The 23,825-nt window shown below is 32.0% G+C and overlaps 1 protein-coding gene and 1 long non-coding RNA gene across 5 annotated transcripts in view; one reads left to right on the top strand and one right to left on the bottom strand.

The window, feature by feature from the left end:
• LOC123015228 (JNK-interacting protein 3) overlaps positions 1–23,313 on the bottom strand; it is a 26,911-nt gene extending 3,598 nt beyond the window's left edge. For 2 of the 3 annotated variants that reach the window (XM_044414846.1, XM_044414843.1), the window contains exons 1-12: positions 22,862–23,313; positions 22,106–22,813; positions 21,667–21,736; positions 16,689–16,706; positions 16,540–16,597; positions 16,209–16,488; positions 14,308–14,560; positions 13,557–13,837; positions 10,535–10,951; positions 10,156–10,478; positions 7,345–7,597; positions 7,153–7,288 (exon numbers count right to left, since the gene is read on the bottom strand). In XM_044414846.1, the coding sequence (XP_044270781.1) occupies positions 7,153–7,288; positions 7,345–7,597; positions 10,156–10,478; positions 10,535–10,951; positions 13,557–13,837; positions 14,308–14,560; positions 16,209–16,488; positions 16,540–16,597; positions 16,689–16,706; positions 21,667–21,736; positions 22,106–22,813; positions 22,862–23,086 (3,022 nt within the window). In that variant the 5' untranslated portion in view covers positions 23,087–23,313. The remainder of the gene's footprint in view (positions 1–7,152; positions 7,289–7,344; positions 7,598–10,155; positions 10,479–10,534; positions 10,952–13,556; positions 13,838–14,307; positions 14,561–16,208; positions 16,489–16,539; positions 16,598–16,688; positions 16,707–21,666; positions 21,737–22,105; positions 22,814–22,861) is intronic. The other variant, XM_044414845.1, reaches the window with a different exon arrangement.
• Positions 5,298–6,310, top strand: LOC123015232. Of its 2 annotated transcripts, none has more exons than XR_006413371.1 (3): positions 5,298–5,747; positions 5,801–5,980; positions 6,036–6,310. It is a non-coding gene; the product is annotated as an uncharacterized LOC123015232 (long non-coding RNA). The 2 variants fall into 2 exon arrangements; XR_006413372.1 differs by having other exon boundaries at positions 5,298–5,776; positions 5,833–5,980.
• Positions 23,314–23,825: the final 512 nt, after the last annotated feature.

The following is a 23,825-nucleotide window of genomic DNA, read 5'->3' as shown; positions in this document are numbered from 1 at the left end:
CAAGAATAAAAATTTTCGAAATTTCCTTTTGTTTTTGAGTTCTACAAAAAAAAATATTTTTTTAAATGGCAACCCACTATAAAATCATTTTTCTCATAAAAGCTATACTCTAAGGATTACAACTATCTGCTTTATATTTAATTTTTTCAAAAAAAAATTTTTCACATAAATTGCAATTTTGACAAAAAAAAATCGCATAACTCAAAAACAAACAAAATTTTGTTCTGAAAATACGATCAGATTTTTTATATTACTTTAATTTATATTAATTATTATTTTCTGGAGGCAAATGATTATAAATAAAACCGCTTGATTCCATACTTTATATTCACCCTGTATATGTATACAGGTGCGCCAGAACTCGCGCCCCAGAGAAAATTTTCAAGTAAGGTAAGATACCAGGAACATGAAAAAAATGTTTAAAAAATTCTATCTGTCAAAAAATTTTGACATTTATTTTTTGACATTTGACATTTTTTTATGTCTATTTAATAATACTGATGATCTTGTATATGTTTTTTTTACAATTATTTAGTAAAGGTACGTAAATTTTGCCAATAAAAGCCACAAATAACATTTAATGGAGTTACAATTTAGTATACAGCTTCCTTGTCTCCTCTTTTAATAGCCTATAGCAAAAAAATTTGGAAAATTATTTTCCAACAGAAATAAATATTATGTATTCACAAAACTCCCGTGACGTTTACAATGTCAAACCAAAATTTTTGAGTGTATCCCAAACGACACAGATGACTATTATTTAATCTGACTGTACTTGATGTCAAGTTTCCATGGTACACGGCACATGCACCAATGATAATAATTAAATCATTTCAAATCAAGTGATAGCGACCAGGTTGTTAAACTTTGAGTGAAGTTGTCACCAACATAGCCATAGTGACTTTTTGTTTAACTAACTTAATGTCATTTTGACATGTCGGGAGTTTAGTGAATATATTATAGAGTCAAAGTACAAACCTTAAACCCTCATAACTTCGAAATTTTTATAGATAAATTTTTTTTAACATTTTTTCCATGTTCCTGGTATCTTACATTATATGGTATTTTTCTCTGGGGCGCGAGTTCTGGCGCACCCTGTATATGTCTACCCAAGTGTAAAGAAAGCGTTTAAAAAAAATTCCAACTCTCTAGGATTTTTTCCACCGATTTGTCAAATTTGACTAGGCTAATTAGGAAAAATGCATGCATGTGGCAACAATGCGGAAACGCTGAAAGGTCATGGTTTCATTATTCTAATGATAAACCATGAGTTTATTCAAATTTATACAAAATCTTGATGTTGACTTTTGGGTTCTTGTATACTTTTTCTTAAATCCTTCCCTAATGTTCTAGAAATCATTTATAAGTTTTAAAAAGGATGTGTTTTTATTTATAAAGACAATTTTTTACTCTGCCTGTAAATCCATTTTTCAGTAATTCCTTTTTTCAAGAAAGACTAAAACTAAAGAGTTTTTCTAATCATGTTAAGGTTTTGTACTTTTTTCAACCATTTTTAGTTGAGAAGTTTATTCAGTTTTTAACTGTGGAGAAAATTAAATAATATCGAGCGATCAAGATAATTTGTAATCGAGCCATCGTTGCATCCGAGAACGTATGTCTGTTTTTTAACTTCACGTGAAACGTCAAATAAAATGACAAGTCGTAAGGTAAAAGGGCAAAATGAGCTGGAATTAGTCGTATAATAATACAGTGGGGGACACGGAAAACTGGGCAGATGTGTCATTCAGTTGTCAAAATTTCTAAACTATACCACCTTAGGTACTCATGGTTATGTTTAAGCTTTTAATGTATGGCATATTTGTCTTTTTGACACTGACAAAGTCAAAGTTTTTAGAATCCCCAAAGTTACCGAGACATCCCGCTTTGAATAAGAGCTATTGCTTGAAATTTATTAAAAACTGATACAGCTGGCATTTAGCAAAAACTGATGTATGTCAAAATTAATTTGACAGTTTTTTAAAACATCAATCATAATGTGAAAAAGAGGCACAACATCATACATCGAGCAAACTGCAGACCGGTTTCGCCCTTTTGGGGCTCATCAGTGCAGTGTAGCTCGATGTGTGATGTGGCCTCGGGAGTCTTAAAGCGACTACGCCGGTGAAGATGAGACAGTGGTAGCGCAGAGCGCCACCTGTCGGTGTGTGGAGAATCCAGACCTCTAAACACCGGGGGCTGGGAATTTGCAAAGCAAATCTCCCAAAAACGCCCACCGGGAGAGGTAAACCGACATCAGCCAAAACAGCTACTCCTCGGGCAAATACCCCGCCAGGCGCTGAATTACATGACCAATGCGTAGTCGCTTTAAGACTCCCGAGGCCACATCACACATCGAGCTACACTGCACTGATGAGCCCCAAAAGGGCGAAACCGGTCTGCAGTTTGCTCGATGTATGATGTTGTGCCTCTTTTTCACATCAAGATTTGGGCATAATTGTCCAGTTGATGTGGGGGAGCCGGCATTGGTCATGTAATTCAGCGCCTGGCGGGGTATTTGCCCGAGGAGTAGCTGTTTTGGCTGATGTCGGTTTACCTCTCCCGGTGGGCGTTTTTGGGAGATTTGCTTTGCAAATTCCCKGCCCCCSGTGMTTAGAGGTCTGGATTCTCCACACACCGACAGGTGGCGCTCTGCGCTACCACTGTCTCATCAATCATAATGACGGTAAAGGTGCATTTACATTGGGCATTTACCTTTTGAAAGTAAATTTTAAATGTAGTTATTATAATCATCAACTTTTTGATCATGCTATTTTACGTTTCGACTTGTCATTTCACTTGACATTTTACAGACATACGTTTTCGGATCCAAAGATGACTCGATTACAAATTATCTTGATTGCTCGATAATAAAAAAGGAAAAAAAAAAACAAAAATAGTAGTCATTTTTTAAGATTAGAAAAAATTTAGAATTGAATTCGTAAAAAATGACCAACTTTCTCACTTCTAAAATAATATACTATTCTCACATAAGTTCGGTTATCTGAAAGCTTGTATTGATAATTTTTATTTTTTCTCAAAATCCTAATATTGTTTCCCAAATTCTAAATTGAGCTCCAATGAAAAATCTTTATTTTTATAAAAATTATAAATATAGGAAAAATCATAAAATGTTGCCCTAACTATAGTTTATCTGTAATTAACAAAATACATAAAAACGTGGACTCTTTATCTTACGATCGTTTTTTGGATTGTTTGTGCATCATTTGACATTATTAATTTTCCTAAATACGAGTTTTTTATTTTAATCGTAATTTAATTTTTCGCATAAAATAATCTTAAGAACTCTAAAACTTTGATTGTCTTTTGTCTTAAAACATCATTTCTCTAGACCTTAGTGTGCCACCTTTGAAAAGTCTATTTTTTTAAGATTATTATGAAATCAAATCACGAAATCTTTACCTAAAGATCGTTCATCTTTTTTCACGAGAAATGAATGTAATTTTTTTCTTCAAATTTTCTAAAACTACTCTTATTTATACATCGAAACTATAAAATCATATTTCCAAAATTCATGTACTTTTTTTTTAAATTTAAGAATTATTTTAATGACAAAATTTTTATTTTTCTCCTAACATCCTAAAATCTTTGTTAAAATTAATTTTAAAATTGTTATCAAATCCGTTGATGATTTTCAAAAATGATCTTAATTCTTCATCGAGATGTTGAAGAAAAAACTTAATATCAAAGTCCAGTACTTCAGTGAAAAAAAAATTACTTAATATTAGACTTCACGAACATTTTTTTTAAATTTTTATCTTATTCATTCATAGAGGTTAATTTTCAATATTTTAAAGACCATAGCTTTGTTTTTTTTAATACTTGTGAAAATCAGTTATTCTCAAGGTTGTTAAGAACATTCATTACCTTTCTAACAATTAGTTAAATTAGTAAATTTATCACGGGATTGATACAGGGTGTTTCACATAACTTTACGAGGCTTGCGCCTAATGTACGCACCCAAATATACAAAAGTCACAGAACACTGGATTCAAAAAATACACATCTAATTATTTAATTTTTGGAAACCCATGACAGTAGTTGTCAAATTAATCACTGCTTCATTAATAGTCATAAACTGCAGTTTTTCAAAAACAACTATCATTTGTTCTATCAAGAGACGGCATGAATATGATTGTAGTTTATCTATCTTAATCACTAACTAACTAAAAACGTTGTAATTTTTTAAAGGGTGAACAAACTAGAGAAGACTATCCAATTTTTCAAAATTTGTAATCGAGTTCGTATCGGAATATGTATTATTGATTGCATCTTACAGGCGCAGGCCTCGTAAAATTACGTGAAACGCCCTGTATATCTTCCTGCTAAAGAACTAACACCGTTTCTGGTTTCTGGAGATTCTTTTCTTATCTCAAATTTGGTTATATCTTAACTTTACAATCAAGATCTGAATTTTGTTTGTCAAGGTAAGAAGAAGAAGATAAGAACAAGAAATACCGTTACATCGATTGGCGTCAAAAAAATCGAAAAATATCGGATATAAATTTTGCATATTAGTATTTTCGCCTATTTCACTGACTTTCTTGGTAACTATGCATCACAAAGCAACCATATTTATTTTCATAAAACAGGGAATTGAAAAATTAGGGGTTACAGTTGATATTTCCGAAGTTATTAATACAGGGTTATTCATGAGAAGGTTATTCTGTTTTTTTGTTGCCGCAACCCATTATACATATTGCAACAATTTCTTGATTTCAAATTTTGAAAATAATTATAACTGAATCCACGATATCTGTTATTAGTCTTGTCTCTTTGACATTAAGGCAAAAATTCGTCTCTTTCAAACTGCGACATGTTTTGTTACCGTTTACCAACCGACTAGTCTTATGTTTAGAAGCCGATGGTTGACACTTCAAACACCTTTTACATTAATTTAACTTTTTTATTTATTTGTAGAATTTTGTAAAAATATAGGTTATCTGTCAATTTGACATTTCTGGCAAATCTATCCAACTTACTTTGTTTTCTAATTTATAAGAAATAACATACAGGGTGTTTCACATAACTTTACGAGGCTTGCGCCTAATGTACGCACCCAAATACACAAAAGTCACAAAACACTGGATACAAAAAATACACATTTAATTATTTAACTTTTGGAAACCCATGACAGTAGTTGTCAAACTAATCACTGTCTCATTAATAGTCATAAACTGCAGTTTTTCAGAAACAATTATCATTTGTTTTATCAAGAGACGGCATGAGTATGAAGCTAGTTCATTTATCTTAATCACTAACTAACTAAAAACCACGGCTTCCTTGATTAATGAAGGAAGTTTCCCTTCACCCGGCTAGTCGCATTCATTAGTTCCGTGCCTTTTTTTTGGTTTCGAGAGGGAGCCACATTAAGGTACAAGATTTTGACAGTTAATAAGGTTATGTGCTGTCACACTCCTGTCAGTGGAAAGCAAAAAGGCGTTAGTACATTTATAAAAACGTAATTTGGCCACATTTCGCTTGTGTATAATGCCATTAGGAATTAAATACGCACGTCACAATCTCACACTAATGATTTTTTCGAAAAGTAAACAATTTCCTGATATGTGGCTATTTGGTAAACTAGAGTAATGTGTATTGTGCCGTATTAAATCCCTGACAATTATAAGTGACTAAACCTGCAAGAGTGCAACAGCTTGTTAGAATACAGTGCACAACCAATACGTTCAAGGTCTTTTAGGCCCGTAGGGGGGTTATAAGATAAAGAAGTAAACGCATTTTGTACAAATTTGAAAATGTAATTTACTGTCAAAATTTTTAGTTTTTTTGAATAAATATAACTTTTTTTCCTAGTACTTTGTGTGTAGAGATTGCAAAAATTTGCCAACGATAATGCCGCAGACACTGCGATGTTCCTCGCAGGAGAATATGGGATTTTCATTTAAATATGAAACAATTATTGTTTTCAAAATGTAGTCTACATCTTGCGTAGGCACACTGGGTATTATTTCCAAAATCACTCCTATGACAATGAATTAACGCAGTAAAATTTTCAGATGAATATTTGAGCTTTCCTCTGTCTTGATTATAAATTAATTCCAAGAGGGGACTTGTTTTTGACTCAAAATAATTGGTTAAGGGTACTAGACAAGCAGTACATTTTACAGTCTCCTCAACTTTTCTTAACAAATATCCACAGAGAAATCCAATTTCTAACTTAAATTTCAAATAATTACGACGTTTGGCGCGTGATTTTGGTAACTATGGTAACAAGAAAAGTTTTCGGAAGAAATTAACAGATGGCGATACATTAGAGTACGCTGTTAGAACCACTTTTTTTTTTAATGCGACCAGCCGGGTGAAGGGAAACTTCCTTCATTAATCAAGGAAGCCGTGCTAAAAACATTGTAATTTTTGAAAGGGTTAACAAACTAGAGAAGATTATCCAATTTTTCAAAATTTGTAATCGAGTTCGTATCGGAATATGTATTATTGATTGCATCTTACAGGTGCAAGCCTCGTAAAATTACGTGAAACACCCTGTGTTTAATTTAGCAGTTAGCGATATTGGTATTGTTGGTTGCGGCAAAAAAAGTTTCAGAAATAACCCTCTCGTGAATAACCCTGTATGAAATTTATTTACTCCTGAAATTCACTAAAATCGCACAAATCGAAACTTCCAAATCGGTACAAATGTTTTTGTACATCTGGGGGTTCCAGACAGTTAGAAAAACACAAACACTTACTGAATTAATTTTCAATAAAAAAACATCAAATTTTTAATTGTAATTTACAGACCTTAAAATTTTTCATAAGATTTTACCAAGATTTCCAATATTAAACAAGATTTAAAATTAGCAAGATTTAAAATATGGATACGGAATTTTGGACGATTTGTCATTCAATTAAGATCAAAGTGTAAAACAGGCCTTATGTGCAACCAACCTCACTTTCGGTTTTTGAAATTTTTATCCTGATAGCTAGAGAAAAAAATTAAAATAAACCAAAATTATTTATTGAACTAAACACGCACTGCTGGCATTATTGTTTCGGAAAATCGACGCCAAAAATAAATTTCAACTAAAACTTTCAAATGGCAATAGCTTGGCTTACATTGACATAAATTTGATGTCCAAAATTCCGTGTTCGCAATTGTACTCTTCCCATACTCACCCAACATCTTGCTGACATACGGCTCAATATCCACATCCTGCAAATGCTGGTAGGTGTGAGCATGATACAGTCTTAAAGTCGAGTCTAAACGAATCGAAACCCAAACACCTTCACCCAACCACGCAATTTGTCGCACCTACAAATTAAAAAAAAATCAGCAATTATTTAGTCACAAATCCAGATTTCAATTACGGGACTTTCGCGTCTCGGATGCGCTTCCAACGTATGAATTATTCCCATTTCTTGCGGTTCGAGCACATGTATTTTATTCCTATATCCGCACCAGACCTTATCTCCGACAACAGCTAAACATCGAACGGACTGATGAGGCAAACCCACTTGTACCAGATGGTAACGGGAAAGGTCCCATTCCCCGTCGTCGTTCCGAGCGAAAATTGCCAAAGTGCCACAGGCCAATGCACACACGACACGACCATTTATATGTCTAAAACAAAGTTTTCAAAATTACCGATCTTCGAAGAATTTTGACCTAATTTTTGTATAACTTGTGAAGAGAAGAACATTTTTTTATCACAATTACAGGGAGAGTATATTTTAACTTTATATCACAAACTAGTCACACAAAAATCAGCGTTACCGTTACCGCAGTAAAAAACTGTATTTTTCTCTGCGCATGTGATTTTTTTTTCAGATTTGCTAAATTATTTTTAATTTTGATTTAGTAAAAGTTCCAATTACATATTGATCTTACATAAAAAAAATATTTTGAATATTACAATCAATGAATTTATTTCCACTAAATCAATAACAAATAACAATTTTTTTCTAGAGAATTTTACGACGATTGGCGAGAGTTATGTGGAATAATTTTAGGTGGCTGTGAAAAATAAAAATAATTCTTATTTTTACATTTGAAAATGAATTGTGAAGAAAGTACGTCACTAAAATTAAATTAACGCCAACGACTTATTAAAGCACTCAAATGACGTCATTTTTATTCTAAAATAGAAAAACAGTTTTTCCGGACTAAAAAATAAAATTGGTTACGTTACCATGGTGGCGAAATTTTTTTTAATTCATAAAAGGTGTGAATTCGTGTTTTGGTAACACGTACTCTCACAGACTCGGTTTCACCAACATAACTATACAGCTACAGTATTTTCAATCAACGAATTATTTACAATTTACAATAATTACAGTAAATATTCGAATTACTCGTAATGTCCTCGTGAGCACATGATTTGTGCTTTATTCGAAAATAAAAATTTCTTCCAACATTTCTTAATATTTTTACAGGAAATACAAATCTACAAATAAATAAAAACAAATTGAGAGTTTTTTTTAGCTTAAACACTAATAAGTAATTCTTGCAAAAAGATTTCTTTTCAACATTCATTATTTTTATGAATTATTGACTGACACTTCTTAAATTCATGAAAACGGGTCATTATTCACTAAAAGTGGGGATGCGATAAACCAGTTTAAGGATTAAGAAATGTTCAACATGGAAATACTGCACAAAATGTCTCTTAATTATTTTTTGTGACTATTCACATTTTTTTCACATCTTCTTTTTCACAAAAGAACTTTTTAGAATAATACAGGGTGTTAAAAAAAGATTACAAAATATTTAAGGAGGTAATAGTATGGACCAAAACAAATCAAAAAGTCTTAATATGCAAAGTAACAGATGAGAGATTAACATTTATTTGCAATCTGTTCAAACAAAAAAGAGAAGCTTCTAGTAAAAATTTCACATTCGATATCTCCGAAACCACTACTTTGCAGTTCCATGTTTATTACGACTTTTTTGTTGTTTATTTTGGTCCACACTATTACCTACTTAAATATTTTACAATCTTTTTTTAACACCCTGAACATTTTAGAATGACATTAGAAATAGAACAAATTATTTTTGGATCCTCCGACCAGAAACGTTGATTTTGCATTAGCCAAAATCGTCCAGAAACAGCCCCATTGACGACCTAGGCCATCAAAAAATTTACTATTTATAAATGTGGGCAATATTGATTATCTGTTAACATCTGTGGTTGACATTTGTTAAATGACAAACGGCTTGATTTCACAGTAAATATTTGATGAATACATCAAATTCTATTATTCAATAGAATAATATTTAAATTTGGAGTTTAATTTGGACATTGTGTTGCCAAACTAAATACATGTAACGTCTCTAGCGCAAAATTTGATTTTTTTTATCTTTTGAGGGCAATTTAATTGGGCTGACGAAAAAACAGTCTGTATCACACGGCCAGAAACTATTTTGCAAATGCTTGTGATACAAATAACAATTTTTTTCACCGAATTAATATTTATTATAAGGAATAGTTGAAAAATCTGAAAAATTCACATGCGCATAGAAAAAAACATTTTTTTTTGTAATTATTAGGTTTTTATATAAAGTCAAAATTTACTCAATCTGTATAATGACAACCTGAGCGTGTTTGTCAAGATTTTTTTTTTCTATACAAAGTTTGTCTTTTCAAGGTTTTAAAAATTAAACTAACACCCAGACTACATGCCTCAAGTATGTTTTTTGTGGCCGAAATAAAGAGGAAATTATTAACGTGATCACTTCAGTCTTTTATGTGATAAGCGTCGCATTTACTTTATATCAAAATTGTGTTAACTTCATTAAAAACAAATTGTGCCTAAAACATCACACGACTTTCCTTTCCTTTGCACATTTGTATTAAAAAAGTATTGTTTTTTAAAATATAAATTATGAAGCCAAAATTTTGATGAAAAGATTGGTAGCAGCTTATTTCCATGAAATTCTATGAAATGAGCTAAGGATGTGAATATAGTTAGAAAAAGTAATTTTTTTTAACAATAATTTAGCAGAAATAAATTTGAAGTTGATGCAAGTTTTAAATATTTTGCAGTTTATTATAAAAATTGTATTTTTTTCAGCCCTTTGCTCAAATGACGACTATTTTTTACAACAAATTAAAACATACTTAGCAAACCTTTCTTTTATGACTTTCACACTTTGCTAGTGGTACCAACGTTAAAACTTACACAATGCTTATCACTGCATCTTTAAGTTTGACTGAATGCAGGCACTGATTCCAATTCGCCACCGACGAATGAACATAAACCATCCCATTTTCCGCCCCTAACCACATCGTTGCCAAAACACTTGACATTATTTCCTGATTACTAGTTTTACTCTCATCTGTTTCAGCATTCTCAGTTTGATTTTCATCGGGATGATTTTCGACTTTTTCCTCTTCACAATTATCTTCATTCTTCTCTTCCCCCGATTCACACTTTGCTTTCGTATACTTGTCTTTTTTATTAACCACCGACGTGTCGTTTTCAACAAAGGTAACTTTCCCAATCTGCAAATTAAACCAATCACATTTCAATACGAATTTTTCTCTTCTAAATCACTTACCAAAGCCGCCTCTTCCACCTCCTCGTGATTCTTATCATTCGTTTTGGCATTTTCGACAATCTGGCCTTCTGCTTCTTTACTTTCTACATTATCACTGTCTTTTACATTCTCACTAACGTTAATTTTGGTATACGTTTTTTTATAATCGTTCGGACTAGCACCAGGTACACTCGCAATGCATAAGACATGATTTGCACATACCCCAAAACTATTCAGAATTTCCGCCGGATTATTCGCATCTATAACGGTTACTATACTAGCGGCGTGCGTATATGTACAAATCCAGACGAGAGACGATAGTTTTGTCTCGAGGAGCGCCCCCTCGCGACTCGCAGCCAACTCCTGATCCAAACTCTCCAACTCGGTGTGGGGCTGCTCCAAACGAGGCTCTTCAGAGTAGAAAACGCTACCTCCAACCTGGAAAAACACATTTTCAACAATTCAAACAATTACGACAAATCTACAATTAATTACACTGGACAGAATTTTGACTCACATTACATTTTTAACAATTCAAGAAATATAATTTTTCTAACAAATTATCTTTTTTTTATTATTTCAACATTATAAACCCTTACAAATAGTTATTTAAGACGATAAAGAAATTGTTTATCTACGAGTGAAAAGGTTAAGTTTACTAGTGACGAAGTCACGAGTGAACTTTTTTCACGAGTAAATAAACTATCTTTATCGTCGTGTATATTAATTTCGTTTTATTTTGTACTCACCTACCAGAATTTCTTAAATATAAACAGTAGATAAAAATTACTTTATTTCACTAGACGATAAAAGACTACTTTATCTACTGAAAGTAGTTGATAAAATTATAAACAGTAGATCGTAACTAGACGATAAAAGCCTACTTTATCTGCTGAAATTAGTCGATAAAAGCACTCTTTAACATTGAGTACAAAATAAAAGTAATAATTCTATTAAGAAAAAATAAAAATCAAAAATCTTGCATATTATCATCATTTGTAGATGTTCTTTTTTCATCGTTAGCGGAGTCTCTTTTTAACATCCAACTGTAGTAGACATATGTTTATGTTTCAACCTCTTTAGTATCTTTTCTCCATCTCTTATTTGAAATGAATGCAAAAAAATATATATAAAATATATTAAAATGTAACGTAATTGGCTTTTATTTTTGACATTATCAAAAAACTCGACGTGATACGCAAAAATAGTTTTCATTTTTAATTCAGCCCACAAAATATTATACAAAAAAAGGTAAAAATATTTCAAACATCGAAAATGATGCTGACCAATGTTAGTGATATGATCACAAAAAATTTTATTTCAGCTTTTAATTAAGCTGTTTAGCGAATTCTTTTTTATTTTAGAAGCTATACAATTGAAATATAAACACTTTTTAGTTTGTGCTTTTTCAAATTTAATACGCTATAAATAAGCCAAAATAATGCATTTCAAAATCAATTCTGTAACTTTCTGCTTAGTTTTAGTTAAATATTTCGTTTTTTTTTATGAATTTCTCAGAAAAACACTCCTAAATGCTCAAAAATAAAGGTTTTTAAAAACATGCGAAAACAACCCATTTTAATTTTGCAATTTGCCACTTTGTTGTTTTAACGAAATCTCTTCAGAGAAAAACGTTCTAAATCTATCAAAATAAACGGAAATAAAGCATATCAGAACTTAGATTACAGTATTGTGAAGATTTTTTTCGTATTTTATGATTTTCTCAAACAAATTTTTTTTCTAAATTCATAAACAATACATTTTAGATAAAATTTTGAAAATTTTTACCTTATTTTGGCAATTTTTTTTTTAAATTGCAATAGGTGTCACTGTGGAAAAAAATGCTAAATAACGCATTTACAGATGTAAATTTGCAATTTTCTATTTTCTTTTGTCAAAATCTATTGTGTTTTTTTAGTTTCTCGGTGAACAAACTTCAGTGTGAAAATAATTCATTTTTGTCTGTCTGCACGAAATTTTCCGAGTCAAATTTGAGACAGTTCCTGTTGTCCGAACAAGCTGAATTTTTTTGTACATAATTTATTAATAATTAAAAAAATAAATGTGGAATGATACTATAAAAACGTGATCGTTTTAGACAAATTTATTATTATTTTTTGTAACATATTTTTTTTTGATGACAATTTAAGAAATGTACAGGGTGTAATGCAAAGATGGGCACAAAGAGTGACCTGAGATTTCCCAAAATAAAGCGATTTAACTCAACTTACCACTACACTAAGTTGCACCGTTTAAAAAAAAGTTAGAGGACGCCAATGAATTTATGATTTTTTTGTTAAAATTAATAATTCATTACATTATTATTAACTAACACAAACACACGTAAAGACACTAAAACCTAAACATTTTTAAATATAATTTTAAAAATAATAATAATAAATGGCAAACATTTTAACACATATCGACATAAATATTTTTTTTACATTAAAACCAAGGCCGATACAAAATGTTATAAGATTTAAAAATAATCTACCTTTCGAATAAAAAAAATGACCCTACTCGGATTACGTATAACAAAAATATGGCTTAAAATGTGTCATGTTGTTAATATTAAATACTTTACAATAAAAATAAAATGAAAGAAATAACACTAAAACATGTGGTTTTGATATCAAATTGTCGCTACCAGTTTGCATAAAAATCTCTTATTAATCCATTAAAAGGTTATTAAAGAAAAACGAAAATAATTTTTTAACTTTGACGCCCTCTATCTTTCAAACGGTGCAACTTGGTATAAAGGTAAGTTGGGTTAGATCGTTTTATTTTGACTTGGGGAATATCAGGTTACTCTTTGTCTCCATCTTCTTGTAACAATCTGTATAATATTTAAAATTTTTGTCGAAAAAAATTAAATTTATATAATAAGAGCACTAGATAAGTTTTTTACGAAAAGTAAATATGGAAAAAAACCTGTTAGTTCCATACTTTTTGTTCACCCTGTATGTATAAAGCCTTTCTTTTTAAATGTCAAAATTTAAAAGAAACCACGGTTTCACGATTTTTCCTAATTGTACAAACTTACCATAAGCCCCCCGTCTTTGGTATAACCCCCCATAAGATTAACCCCCGCCGCGCACCATATTTTCATCCCCGGAGTGGTTTCGGCCAACGGCCGGCAATACACCGGAACCGGGACCGGAACTCCAGAACTACTCTGTGTTCCTTTCGTTCCCGGACCCACTTTTCCGGGCAAACTCCAACCGTACGCTTGCAATCTCCCATCCTCCTTTCTCACATGCGCTCTCACTTGACGGTACTGCTCTCTACGCTCCACAGCCCTCCTCAACGCCAATTTTTCCGAACCTGTAATTTTTTTTTAATTAAACTAGAATTTTGAACCTTCAGAGGTACTTACTATTTGTATCTACTGTCACATTATGTACACTTGCACTACGACAGGCTATATTTACATAAATAAAGAGAGAAAATAAAAATAAAACACGAAAAGGAAATAATTAAAATGTATTTGTAACAAACGTAACAATTGTGGTAACATATTTGAGTAAGACTAGATTAGTTACCGTAACTTTGGATTATTTAATAAATGGATAAAAAATTATTGAACATTCCGTGTTTCATTACAAGGGTTAAAAACTCATGCACTCCAACGCACCAAAAGCCAGGATTACCAACCCAAGGAAACACAAACATAATTTCGACTTTTAATCCGGATACGAAATACTCGAGAAAAAAGAAACTCAAATCTAATTCTAACATATCACAGACTGACAGCAGGTACAAATAGTTTGTAAAAAATAATCACACTTCCGTACCCAATTCGGTTTCGACGAAATCATGTCCGGGTCGAGGCAGCGCTCTTACACCTGGCGCAATTTGATTGGTTGCAGTCTGGTATCGCAGATGCGGCCCCACTAAAGGCCTCTGCGGCCGGTCCGAGCCGCTGAACAAGTTACTGAAAAATCTCCAAATACTCTGTTTGCTCTTCTTGTCAAAAGCGGTGTCATTGCGCGACGCTCGGATCATTTCGGTCCAACGGACGGCTTCTTGCAATTCCATGAAACGCTCCTACATATCACATTAGAAAAAAATCGAAATCAAAACGAGTATACTCGTTATACAGGATGTTCTAAACCCCACATTAGAAATATTGGGAGTTAGAATAATCGTATTTATTTGAAAATTGGTACATAGCCATAAACCATTAAGTTTTTTAAATGAAAATATTTTCAAGATGGCGGCACTTTCGGTTATACCGAAAGTCGGTCTCAACTTTCTTATTTTAAATGGAAAGGTATATTTTTTACTGAGTTTTTGGATTAATCGTGTTATTTTAAGGGAGTTTGCATCAGCTTTCCCTATGCTTAAATTTAGCCGTTTTTGAAATATTTGGAGTTTTTCAAAAATGTTTGGATCTGCACCTTCCACTTTAAAAATCGGTAACTCTGCCATTTTTTAAGATTTTGAATTCGTTTTTTTTTTGGCGTTTGAAAGAGAAAGCTTAGATACTTTTTCTGGTGTTTTAAAATTTTGAAAAAAAAAACATATCAAAATTTTAAGGTTACTTTTGTAACAATTCAAATACTCATAACTAAATTTTTTCAAATGGAATATCCCAATTTTTATATTACTAAATAGAAGAGAATTTAATTGTGCATTGATCTGTATTAACAATTCCTATACCTAAATTTAATAATATTCAAGTTATGGACTTTTTTTTAAAACTATAGAAAATTTATTACTAGCCACACCCGTTTTCACATAGTTTGCTATGGAAATCAAAAATGTCAAAATTTTCTCTAAACAAACGTCAACAGTAAATTACTATTTGACAAATAGTGCCAAAATATGAAGAATCAAAGTTATGCAAACTTAATTATTATTGATAAATTCTACCAAGCGACCATTATTTAAAACTAACAAGTGAGAAAAATTTATTTTTGTTTAATGAACGACATCATAATTTTGTTACACTCTCTATAAATACAAAATAAATTAATTAAATCTAAGTTTTAGTAACTTTGACTCTCTATATTTTGGCACTATTTGTCAAATAAATAATCACTGGCGACATTTATTGAGAAACAATTTTGACATTTTTGATTTCCATAGCAAACTGTACGCAACGGATGTGGCTAGTAATAGATTTTCGGCAGTCTTAACAAAAAGTCACCATAACTTGAAAATTGTTAAATTTAGGTATAGGGAATGTTAATACAGATCGATGCAGAATTAAATTCTCTTCCATTTAGTAAAATAAAAATTGGGGTATTTCATTTGGAAAATTTGAGTTATGGGTATTTGAATTATTACAAAAGTAACCTTAAAATTTTATGGTTTGTTAATTTTTTTTTCAAAATTTTAAAACATCGGAAGAAAGATCTAAACTTTCTCTTTCAAACGCCAAAAAAAAACGAATTCAAAATTAAAAAAAATAGAGTTACCGATTTTTAAATAGGGAGGTACAGATTCAAAAATTTTTGAAAAACTCCAAATATTTAAAAAAAGGCTAAATTTGGGTATAGGGAAAGCTGATGAAAACTCCCTTAAAATAACCCGATTAATCAAAAAACGCAGTAAAAAATATAGCTTTCCATTTAAAATAAAAAAGTTGAGACCGACTTTCGGTATAACCGGAAGTGCCTCCATCTTGATTATTCGAACTCCCAATAATTTTAATGTGGGGTTTAGACGGAACACCCTGTATACGACTCACTTTGTATTGGTTGCGCTCCATGAGGACTCTAGCCATCTCCACCCTCGTGAAACGCTTCCTTTGAGCCATTGGTACATCGGATTCGTCATCAGCTCCCTCCTGTTTCGCCTCGTTCGCTTCTTTGACCTTTCGCAGCTCTTCTTCGAGATCGCTGATCCTTTCGCGGAGTTTCGTTCGGGAGAGATTTAACGAGAGGATTTCCTCACGGAGCATTTCGATTTCGCCAGTCAATTCGTCGACTTTTACGATGAGATCGTCTTTGACTACGTTTAGGGCGTTTCTAATACGTAACTATTGACAAGCTTGTTTTTGGAAAAATTGAAATACTTACTTGGTCGCTAGCAACTCGTTGTTTTCCATTATCAAATTTTCGACTTCTTTGCCCATTCCTGTTAAGAAAATTAATTTATTTTAGTTTATAAGCAAAGTAATAAAAAAATATTTGATGAAATAGTTAAAGTTAAATGAAAATAAGCTTACCATAAAAATTATCGTTGACTGGCCATAGGAAAGTTAATGAAACAAAAAATTGTTAGTATTGTGGTTAAACATCACAAAGCAATGCAAAAATTACAAAAAACATGCAAAACTGATTTCACGTAAGTGTCAGATTATGACAACTATCGAGATTGTTGAAAAATACTGAAAATGCGATTTAAAGTCTGTTCTTTTGTCCCAACTATCAAAGACTATTTTTATTTTTTAGTTTTTCGGTGATTACTCAAGATTGATTTATCTGCAATATGTTGTCTTGTGAAATGAACCCATCAACAATACAGATGACTCAAAATTTACAAAATTTAAATAAAAATAAAGATACTGATTCTTATTGGAAGATTTTACTCTAGCAAAAAACAGATTATTAATCAAAACTATCTGTCTGTGTAAAATCTGCAAGCAGAAGACCACCGTTAAAACTTACACGCAATTTGTAATAGCGGTCTGCTTATTATTATAATTTTCATCAACTTTGAGCTCATTTTGATAAATTACACAAAATTTATTGCCAATCTTCATAATGCCTCTTTGTATCTTTTACAAAATACCTCTTTTTTATTAAAATTTTTGTAGTAAGCATTTTTGCTCATAAAATTGTACTTACTTACTTGCTATCAATATTTATATATCTTACTTGTTTCTATCAATATTTTTAGCACTGAATTCTTTAGACATTAGGTAGTGATGTATATCCTCCGGTATTCGATTATAACGCTTTCAAAGAACAACCAGGCACACAAGATTCATAAAAGTCAAAATTTTGACTTACAAACATAACCATAACTTTTTAACAAAATTTCAAGGAACAAAAACAAAAAATAAACAAAAGTTGTAGCTCTAGAGATATACTGCTACCTATTTTTTCACCAAAATTTTGACTTGTTTTTTTCCATTAAAAAAAACAATAGTTATTTTGACGAGTTTGAGTGTAAATCGGACGCTTTATTCACGAGTGGATTTTTAAACGAGTGTTAACAAGTGGTTTATCATCCACGAGGTGGAATAAATGAACCGATTTACATGAAGACGAGTTGAATACAACATTTTATTCTTCGAATTAGACTCAACAAGGCTTTGACTTCATTCGATTTCCAAAAAAATTTTACATAATAAATACAAACCAAAAGATTTGGCCTTTTTCGGCCACGAAACTTTCATTACAAGAAATATTTCAGTTTCATTTTTATAATAATATGTATACAGGGTGTATACAAAGTTTGCACTTTGACTCTATTCATTTCTGTTGGAAAATTAATTTTCCAAGTTTTTTAGGTACAGTCTATTACAAGAGGAAACAAAGAAGTTGTATCCTAAATTGTATAAATGTCAAAAAAATTTGACAGAGAATTTTTTCATGTTCCTGGTATCTTATCTTACTTAATTTTTTTCTCTGGGGCGCGAGTTCTGGTGCACCCTGTATGTAATTGTCAGACAAAAATATTTAATTGATAATGTTTTCGCCCAAAAGAAATATTTACAAATTTGACAATTTGTAATGATTTTGGCGTCAATGAGCCAAAAGCTATTGTCTTTAGATATTCCAAGTCGCTCAGAATGCCTGATTTTGCCAAAAAAAACTGCAGAAAATTAAAGAAAACTTGTCCGAAAACTCGAAAACTCTTTTTTTTAACTCCTGTCATTAAAACTATAAAATATACAAAGAATCTGTTTTGCCTATTTTGGTATAAATGTTGTATATGTCGTAGTCATTGGGCGTAATGCGTCATTCCGCGGAAAGCCTAGTCTTTGGCCGTACTGCCGGCAGACGCTGTAATCAAATGAACATTCCTTTATTTGACTAAAATTTTACGTCATTTCAGGGATTGCCTAAATAATTCTCGTCAAACAAAGTAACAGGTTAAACCATTACATGTTACAGCGTTTGACGAAAGTGTATTTAGTCATTTGCTGAAAGCTTGAAATTTTTGTGTAGTAACATTTAGTAATTGTTGGAAAATGGATAATCATAAGAGTTTGTTTTATGACAAATTAAATGAATATTATTTGAAAAACAAAGATGCCAAAAAACCGTGAAATTATGAAGTAATGAAGGAGGTAAAAGACTTCTAACCTCAAAATACACCTTTATTTCAGTTGTACATATTTTAGGCTGCAAAAGATTTCTAAAGAATATATTTTTATTTTTGTTTAATTTACCTGAAGGCAAAAAATATATTTTTATCTGTTGTTTAGGTCATGTACTTAACGTTTTTTGTGTGATTTTATAATATTATATGTTTACATTATTCCAAGTAAACGAAACAAATATTTTGCTACAATAAAAATATTTTAGTTTTTTGGCTTTTCTTTTCTTCTACCAAAAATTTACATTTCTACAGAAAGTATCAAACATTTCAAGACCTTTCAGCAAATGACTAAATACACTTCCGTCAAACGCTGTAACATGTATTGGTTTAACCGGTTACTTTGTTTGAGTAAAATTAAGTGGGCAATCCCTGAAATGACGTAAAATTTCAGTCAAACAAAAAAATATTCATTTGATTACAGCGTCTGCCGGCAGTACGGCCAAAGACTAGGCTTTCCGCGGCATGACGCATTACGCCCAATGACTACGACATATACCAGGTGAATAAAAAGTATGGAACCAATCGTTTGTAAACTAAGCACTGTACGAAAAAAATAACTCAAAAATGCCCAGGCGAGAAAAGGATTATTATTTTTATTTATTTACATATCCCAATTTTTTTCTTCAAATTGGTTCAGGCATTTCTGTAAAGACAAATGAAAACCAAAAAAAATGGTTTTACACCTTTTCTTTTAAAATTTAATAAAAAATACAGAAAGTGCTTTCTTTATAAAATAAATACTAGGCACTGATTAAATAAAGTTTAACAGTCTTGTTGACCAAGCTTGGTTGATCCGAATTACCACAGGGTATGCATAATTTACTATCAAACTTTTCAAACTTAAAAGCTTTTTATTTTACTTATCTTATTTATTTGTACAGCATACTAATGTTTCTAAAAAAAATACAAAAAATAATGATGAAAAATGAAACACAATATGGTACTTCTTAAAAACAAACTCAGGCCCGTCTAAGGACTATAAGTGTCGCTCGAATCCTATTGGCTACTTAAGTTCCATAGCCGTCTAATGTGGGAAAAAAATTATTATGGAAATAATCTATTGGATCTAAAATTATTTTGAAATGCATATACATATAGGGAGTTTCATTATTCCGAATCCGTAAACATTTTTTTTTCAAATGACAACTTACATGTTTGTTGCATGTTCTTATTATTTTTCCCAGTATTTTAAAACCAAGTTTAAAACCTTGTTTTGTTTTTAGACTTCGGTTGCGGCGTTGTCAAATTTTTTTGGAAAATTTTCAAAAAACATGCTTTGACATAAAATCTTTTAGCATTTTTATACTTAATTATAATAAAAACGTAAAAATTTGAAGAGTGGTAAAATATGTTTTGCTTTATCAAATTTTCTTTCTTTCTTTAACATATGCAAGGTGCAACATTTCAACCAAATCTATATATATATATGTCGTAGTCARTGGGCGTAATGCGTCATTCCGCGGAAAGCCTAGTCTTTGGCCACTGCCGGCAGACGCTGTAATCAAATGAATATTCCTTTGTTTGACTGAAATTTTACGTCATTTCGGGGATTGCCTACTTAAGTTTAGTCAAACAAAGTAACCGGTTAAACCAATACATGTTACAGCGTTTGACGGAAGTGTATTTAGTCATTTGCTGAAAGCTTGAAATTTTAAATTTTATTGTGTAGTATTTCAGGCCGTAACATTTAGTAATTGTTGGACTTTTCTTATTGAAAATGGATAATCATAAGAGTTTCTTTTATGACAAATTAAATGAATATTATTTGAAAAACAAAGATGCCAAAAAACCGTGGAATTATGAAGTAATGAAGGAGGTAAAAGACTTCTAACCTCAAAATACACCTTTATTTCAGTTGTACATATTTTAGGCTGCAAAAGATATTTCTAAAGAATATATATTTTTTTTAATTTACCTGAAGGCAAAAAAATATATTTTTATCTGTTGTTTAGTCATGTACCTACTTACCGTTTTTTGTATGATTTTATAATAATAATAATGTATATTTATAATATACAGGGTGTTTCACATAATTTTACGAGGCCTGCGCCTGTAAGATGCAATCAATAATACATATTCCGATACCAACTCGATAAAAAAATTGCATAGTCTTCTCTAGTTTGTTCACCCTTTCAAAAATTACAACATTTTTAGTTAGTTGGTGATTAAGATAGATAAACTAGAATCATATTCATGCCGTCTCTTGATAGAACAAATGATAATTGTTTCTGAAAAACTGCAGTTTATGACATTTAATGAAACAGTGATTAGTTTGACAACTAGTGTCATGGTATTCTAAAGAATAAATAATTAAATGTGTATTTTTTGTATCTAGTGTTTTGTGACTTTTGTATATTTGGGTGCGTACATTAGGCGCAAGCCTCGTAAAGTTGTGTGAAACACCCTGTATATGTTTACATTATTCCAAATAAACGAAACAAATATTTTGCTACAATAAAAATATTTTAGTTTTTTGGCTTTTCTTCTACCAAAAATTTACATTTCTCAATGTCAATCAAACATTTCAACCCTTTTCAGCAAATGACTAAATACACTTCCGTCAAACGCTGTAACATGTACTGGTTTAACCGGTTACTTTGTTTGAGTAAAATTAAGTGGGCAATCCCTGAAATGACGAAAAATTTCAGTCAAACAAAGAAATATTCATTTGATTACAGCGTCTGCCGGCAGTACGGCCAAAGACTAGGCTTTCCGCGGAATGACGTATTAGGCCCAATGACTACGACATATATATTTTTGTTAAAGGTATTCATCCTTCACAAAAAACGCCCAAAAAAAGAATATGAGCTGAGACAAAAGTACAGTAAAAACTTTCATGCAATTTTTTGAATCACTCTGTATAGAATGCTTACCTGACGAAGCGTATTCTCCTGGATGTACCCAACCTCCTGTAATGTCCCCGTCATCATCGCCATCAACATCCTATAAAAATTAATAAAAAAGATATTACAACATATTTTTCGTAACATTTTAATAAATCAGTTTTTTTTATAATTCCAACACCCGATAATTGAAGAAAAAACCTCAATTTATCTTTTGTTTTTTTCACATTTTTCCAAACACGTTATAACTATCAATATTTAACATAAATATTTGTATAAAAATACTCTAAAAGTGAGTGCAGATCGTATTTACAGGTCATATAATTTTTTTTCAAGGTGAGATAAATCATCAAAGCAAACAAAATTCCATTCTTCTAGCGACATCTCAACGCCCGATAATCGCCACGCTCTTTGACCCGCTGTGCAATGACCCAAGACAAAAGAAAGTGCTCTTTCAATTCATACCAACCTGAAAACTCAACTCCTGATACAACGTATTCCCACTCCTCTGTTCTTTTTTCAATCTCCCTGTATTATTATTTGTCGTTTGTTGTCCCGGGGGACTCATCGGCGACGTTATCACACTCTTATTCTCCAAATTCAATGAATCGGTCTCTTGCCCCCTTTCCACCAACTTCTTATCCAAATTATCCAACTCGCTGTGCAAACTCGGCGAGGAATGAGTACTACTGATGGGAGATGAAGGGACGCTATCCACGACTTCGGCGTTCTCCAAGGAGGTAAACCCGAAGGAAATGGGGCCGGAACTGCGCCCTATGTTGATCCGATTCGAGTTCAACCGGCCTGCTTCAGCCCTATCATTGGCGAGTTGTTGGCCCGAAAGGAGCAATTTTGTCCGCTCCATGTAGTCCATATGGGTCTTGAAAAGTTCAGTGTAGCGTTCGTGCAGTTTGGCATATTCTTTCTTGAGTTCCCCCTCGCGCTCCTCCAAACGCCCCGCGTGCTCCATTGAGTTCTTGTGTTTCAATTCCAGCATTCTGACAATACTTTCAAGAGCTTCGAGTCTCGCCGCTAATTCCTTGCGTTCCCCCTCAGCAGCATCTTCGAACTCTAGTAATTTCTGTTCTGCGGCTTTACGGGCCCCCTTTTCGCGCTCGTATTGGGTCACAAGCTGCTCGTTGTCCTCCCGAAGGAGCTCCAACTCGACATCGTGTTCCTGCACTTAAAGAATCAGAATTTTTCATTCAAAATTTTGTTAAATTACCTGATTTTGTTGATACGCCGCATCCAAACATTCGAGTACGTTCACAAGCAGGGGCATTAGAGTCTTGACAACATCTTCGTCGTATCGTGCGATCATTCGTTCAAATTCCTGGTAAATGCTACCAGCCAAAGACTGAACCTTTTCGGACATTACCACATGGGAGTCTTCGTGGGTGCCGTAGATGGTCTCAGGGCCGAGACCACCCCCGGAGTCTGCTAAATCCATTATTTTCTAACTACTCAACCTACTTTTGGACACGATCAAGAATTGCACATTGTCACTAAAAGGAACATTTCGTGGTGATGCTTTTACGATGTGATGCACATTATGGGGTCTCTAGGGCTAAAAATGTGTGCGATTTTTTCTTACACCCACTATTTATGAGACTAAAATCTTGGAGCACGAACTTGCGATTCTGTCATTTTTGCTTTGTTGCCAAATCATATTTTGCGCAGTAGCGACATTAGAACGGATCGGGACAAAACGAAAATCCCCAAACTGTTTAGACTAAAATTACTTTAAAAAATATTTGGGCGCTTCTCTGTAAACTGGACAACTCGGTCTAAGAAAATGTCTATACCACTTTGGTTCTTATATATTAAAAAAATCTTACTAAGAAAATAGGTATCTACCTGGTTAATAATAAACAGCAGATAAACCATTAATATTTTCATTATCTTAGAAAATATTGAAATGAAAAGCAGTGTTTTAGTAGCATAATCTTTTTTATTTTTAGAATTGAACCAGTTATTGTAATTAAAGAAAAGTAGTTATCACATAAATAAAGTTAAAGAAAAAATAGAATCAAGGGGTATTTCCCGGTGAATAAAATTTGAAGAATAATCTATTCCGTTTTAAAAGTATATTTGGATTAGGGAGTTTTTTTATCACTTGAACCATTGTTATATCTGCTACATCCTCTTGATCGAATCTAAATGTTTGACCTTTATTATCGGAGAGCTTT

Source organism: Tribolium madens, unplaced genomic scaffold (genome assembly GCF_015345945.1).
Source record: "Tribolium madens isolate multiple individuals breed KSU strain unplaced genomic scaffold, Tmad_KSU_1.1 Scaffold_97;HRSCAF=244;Tcas5.2_LG3a, whole genome shotgun sequence".
Classification (NCBI taxonomy): domain Eukaryota; kingdom Metazoa; phylum Arthropoda; class Insecta; order Coleoptera; family Tenebrionidae; genus Tribolium; species Tribolium madens.
Note: the sequence above shows the minus strand (reverse complement) of the source record. Positions and strands in the feature narration are given on the sequence as shown.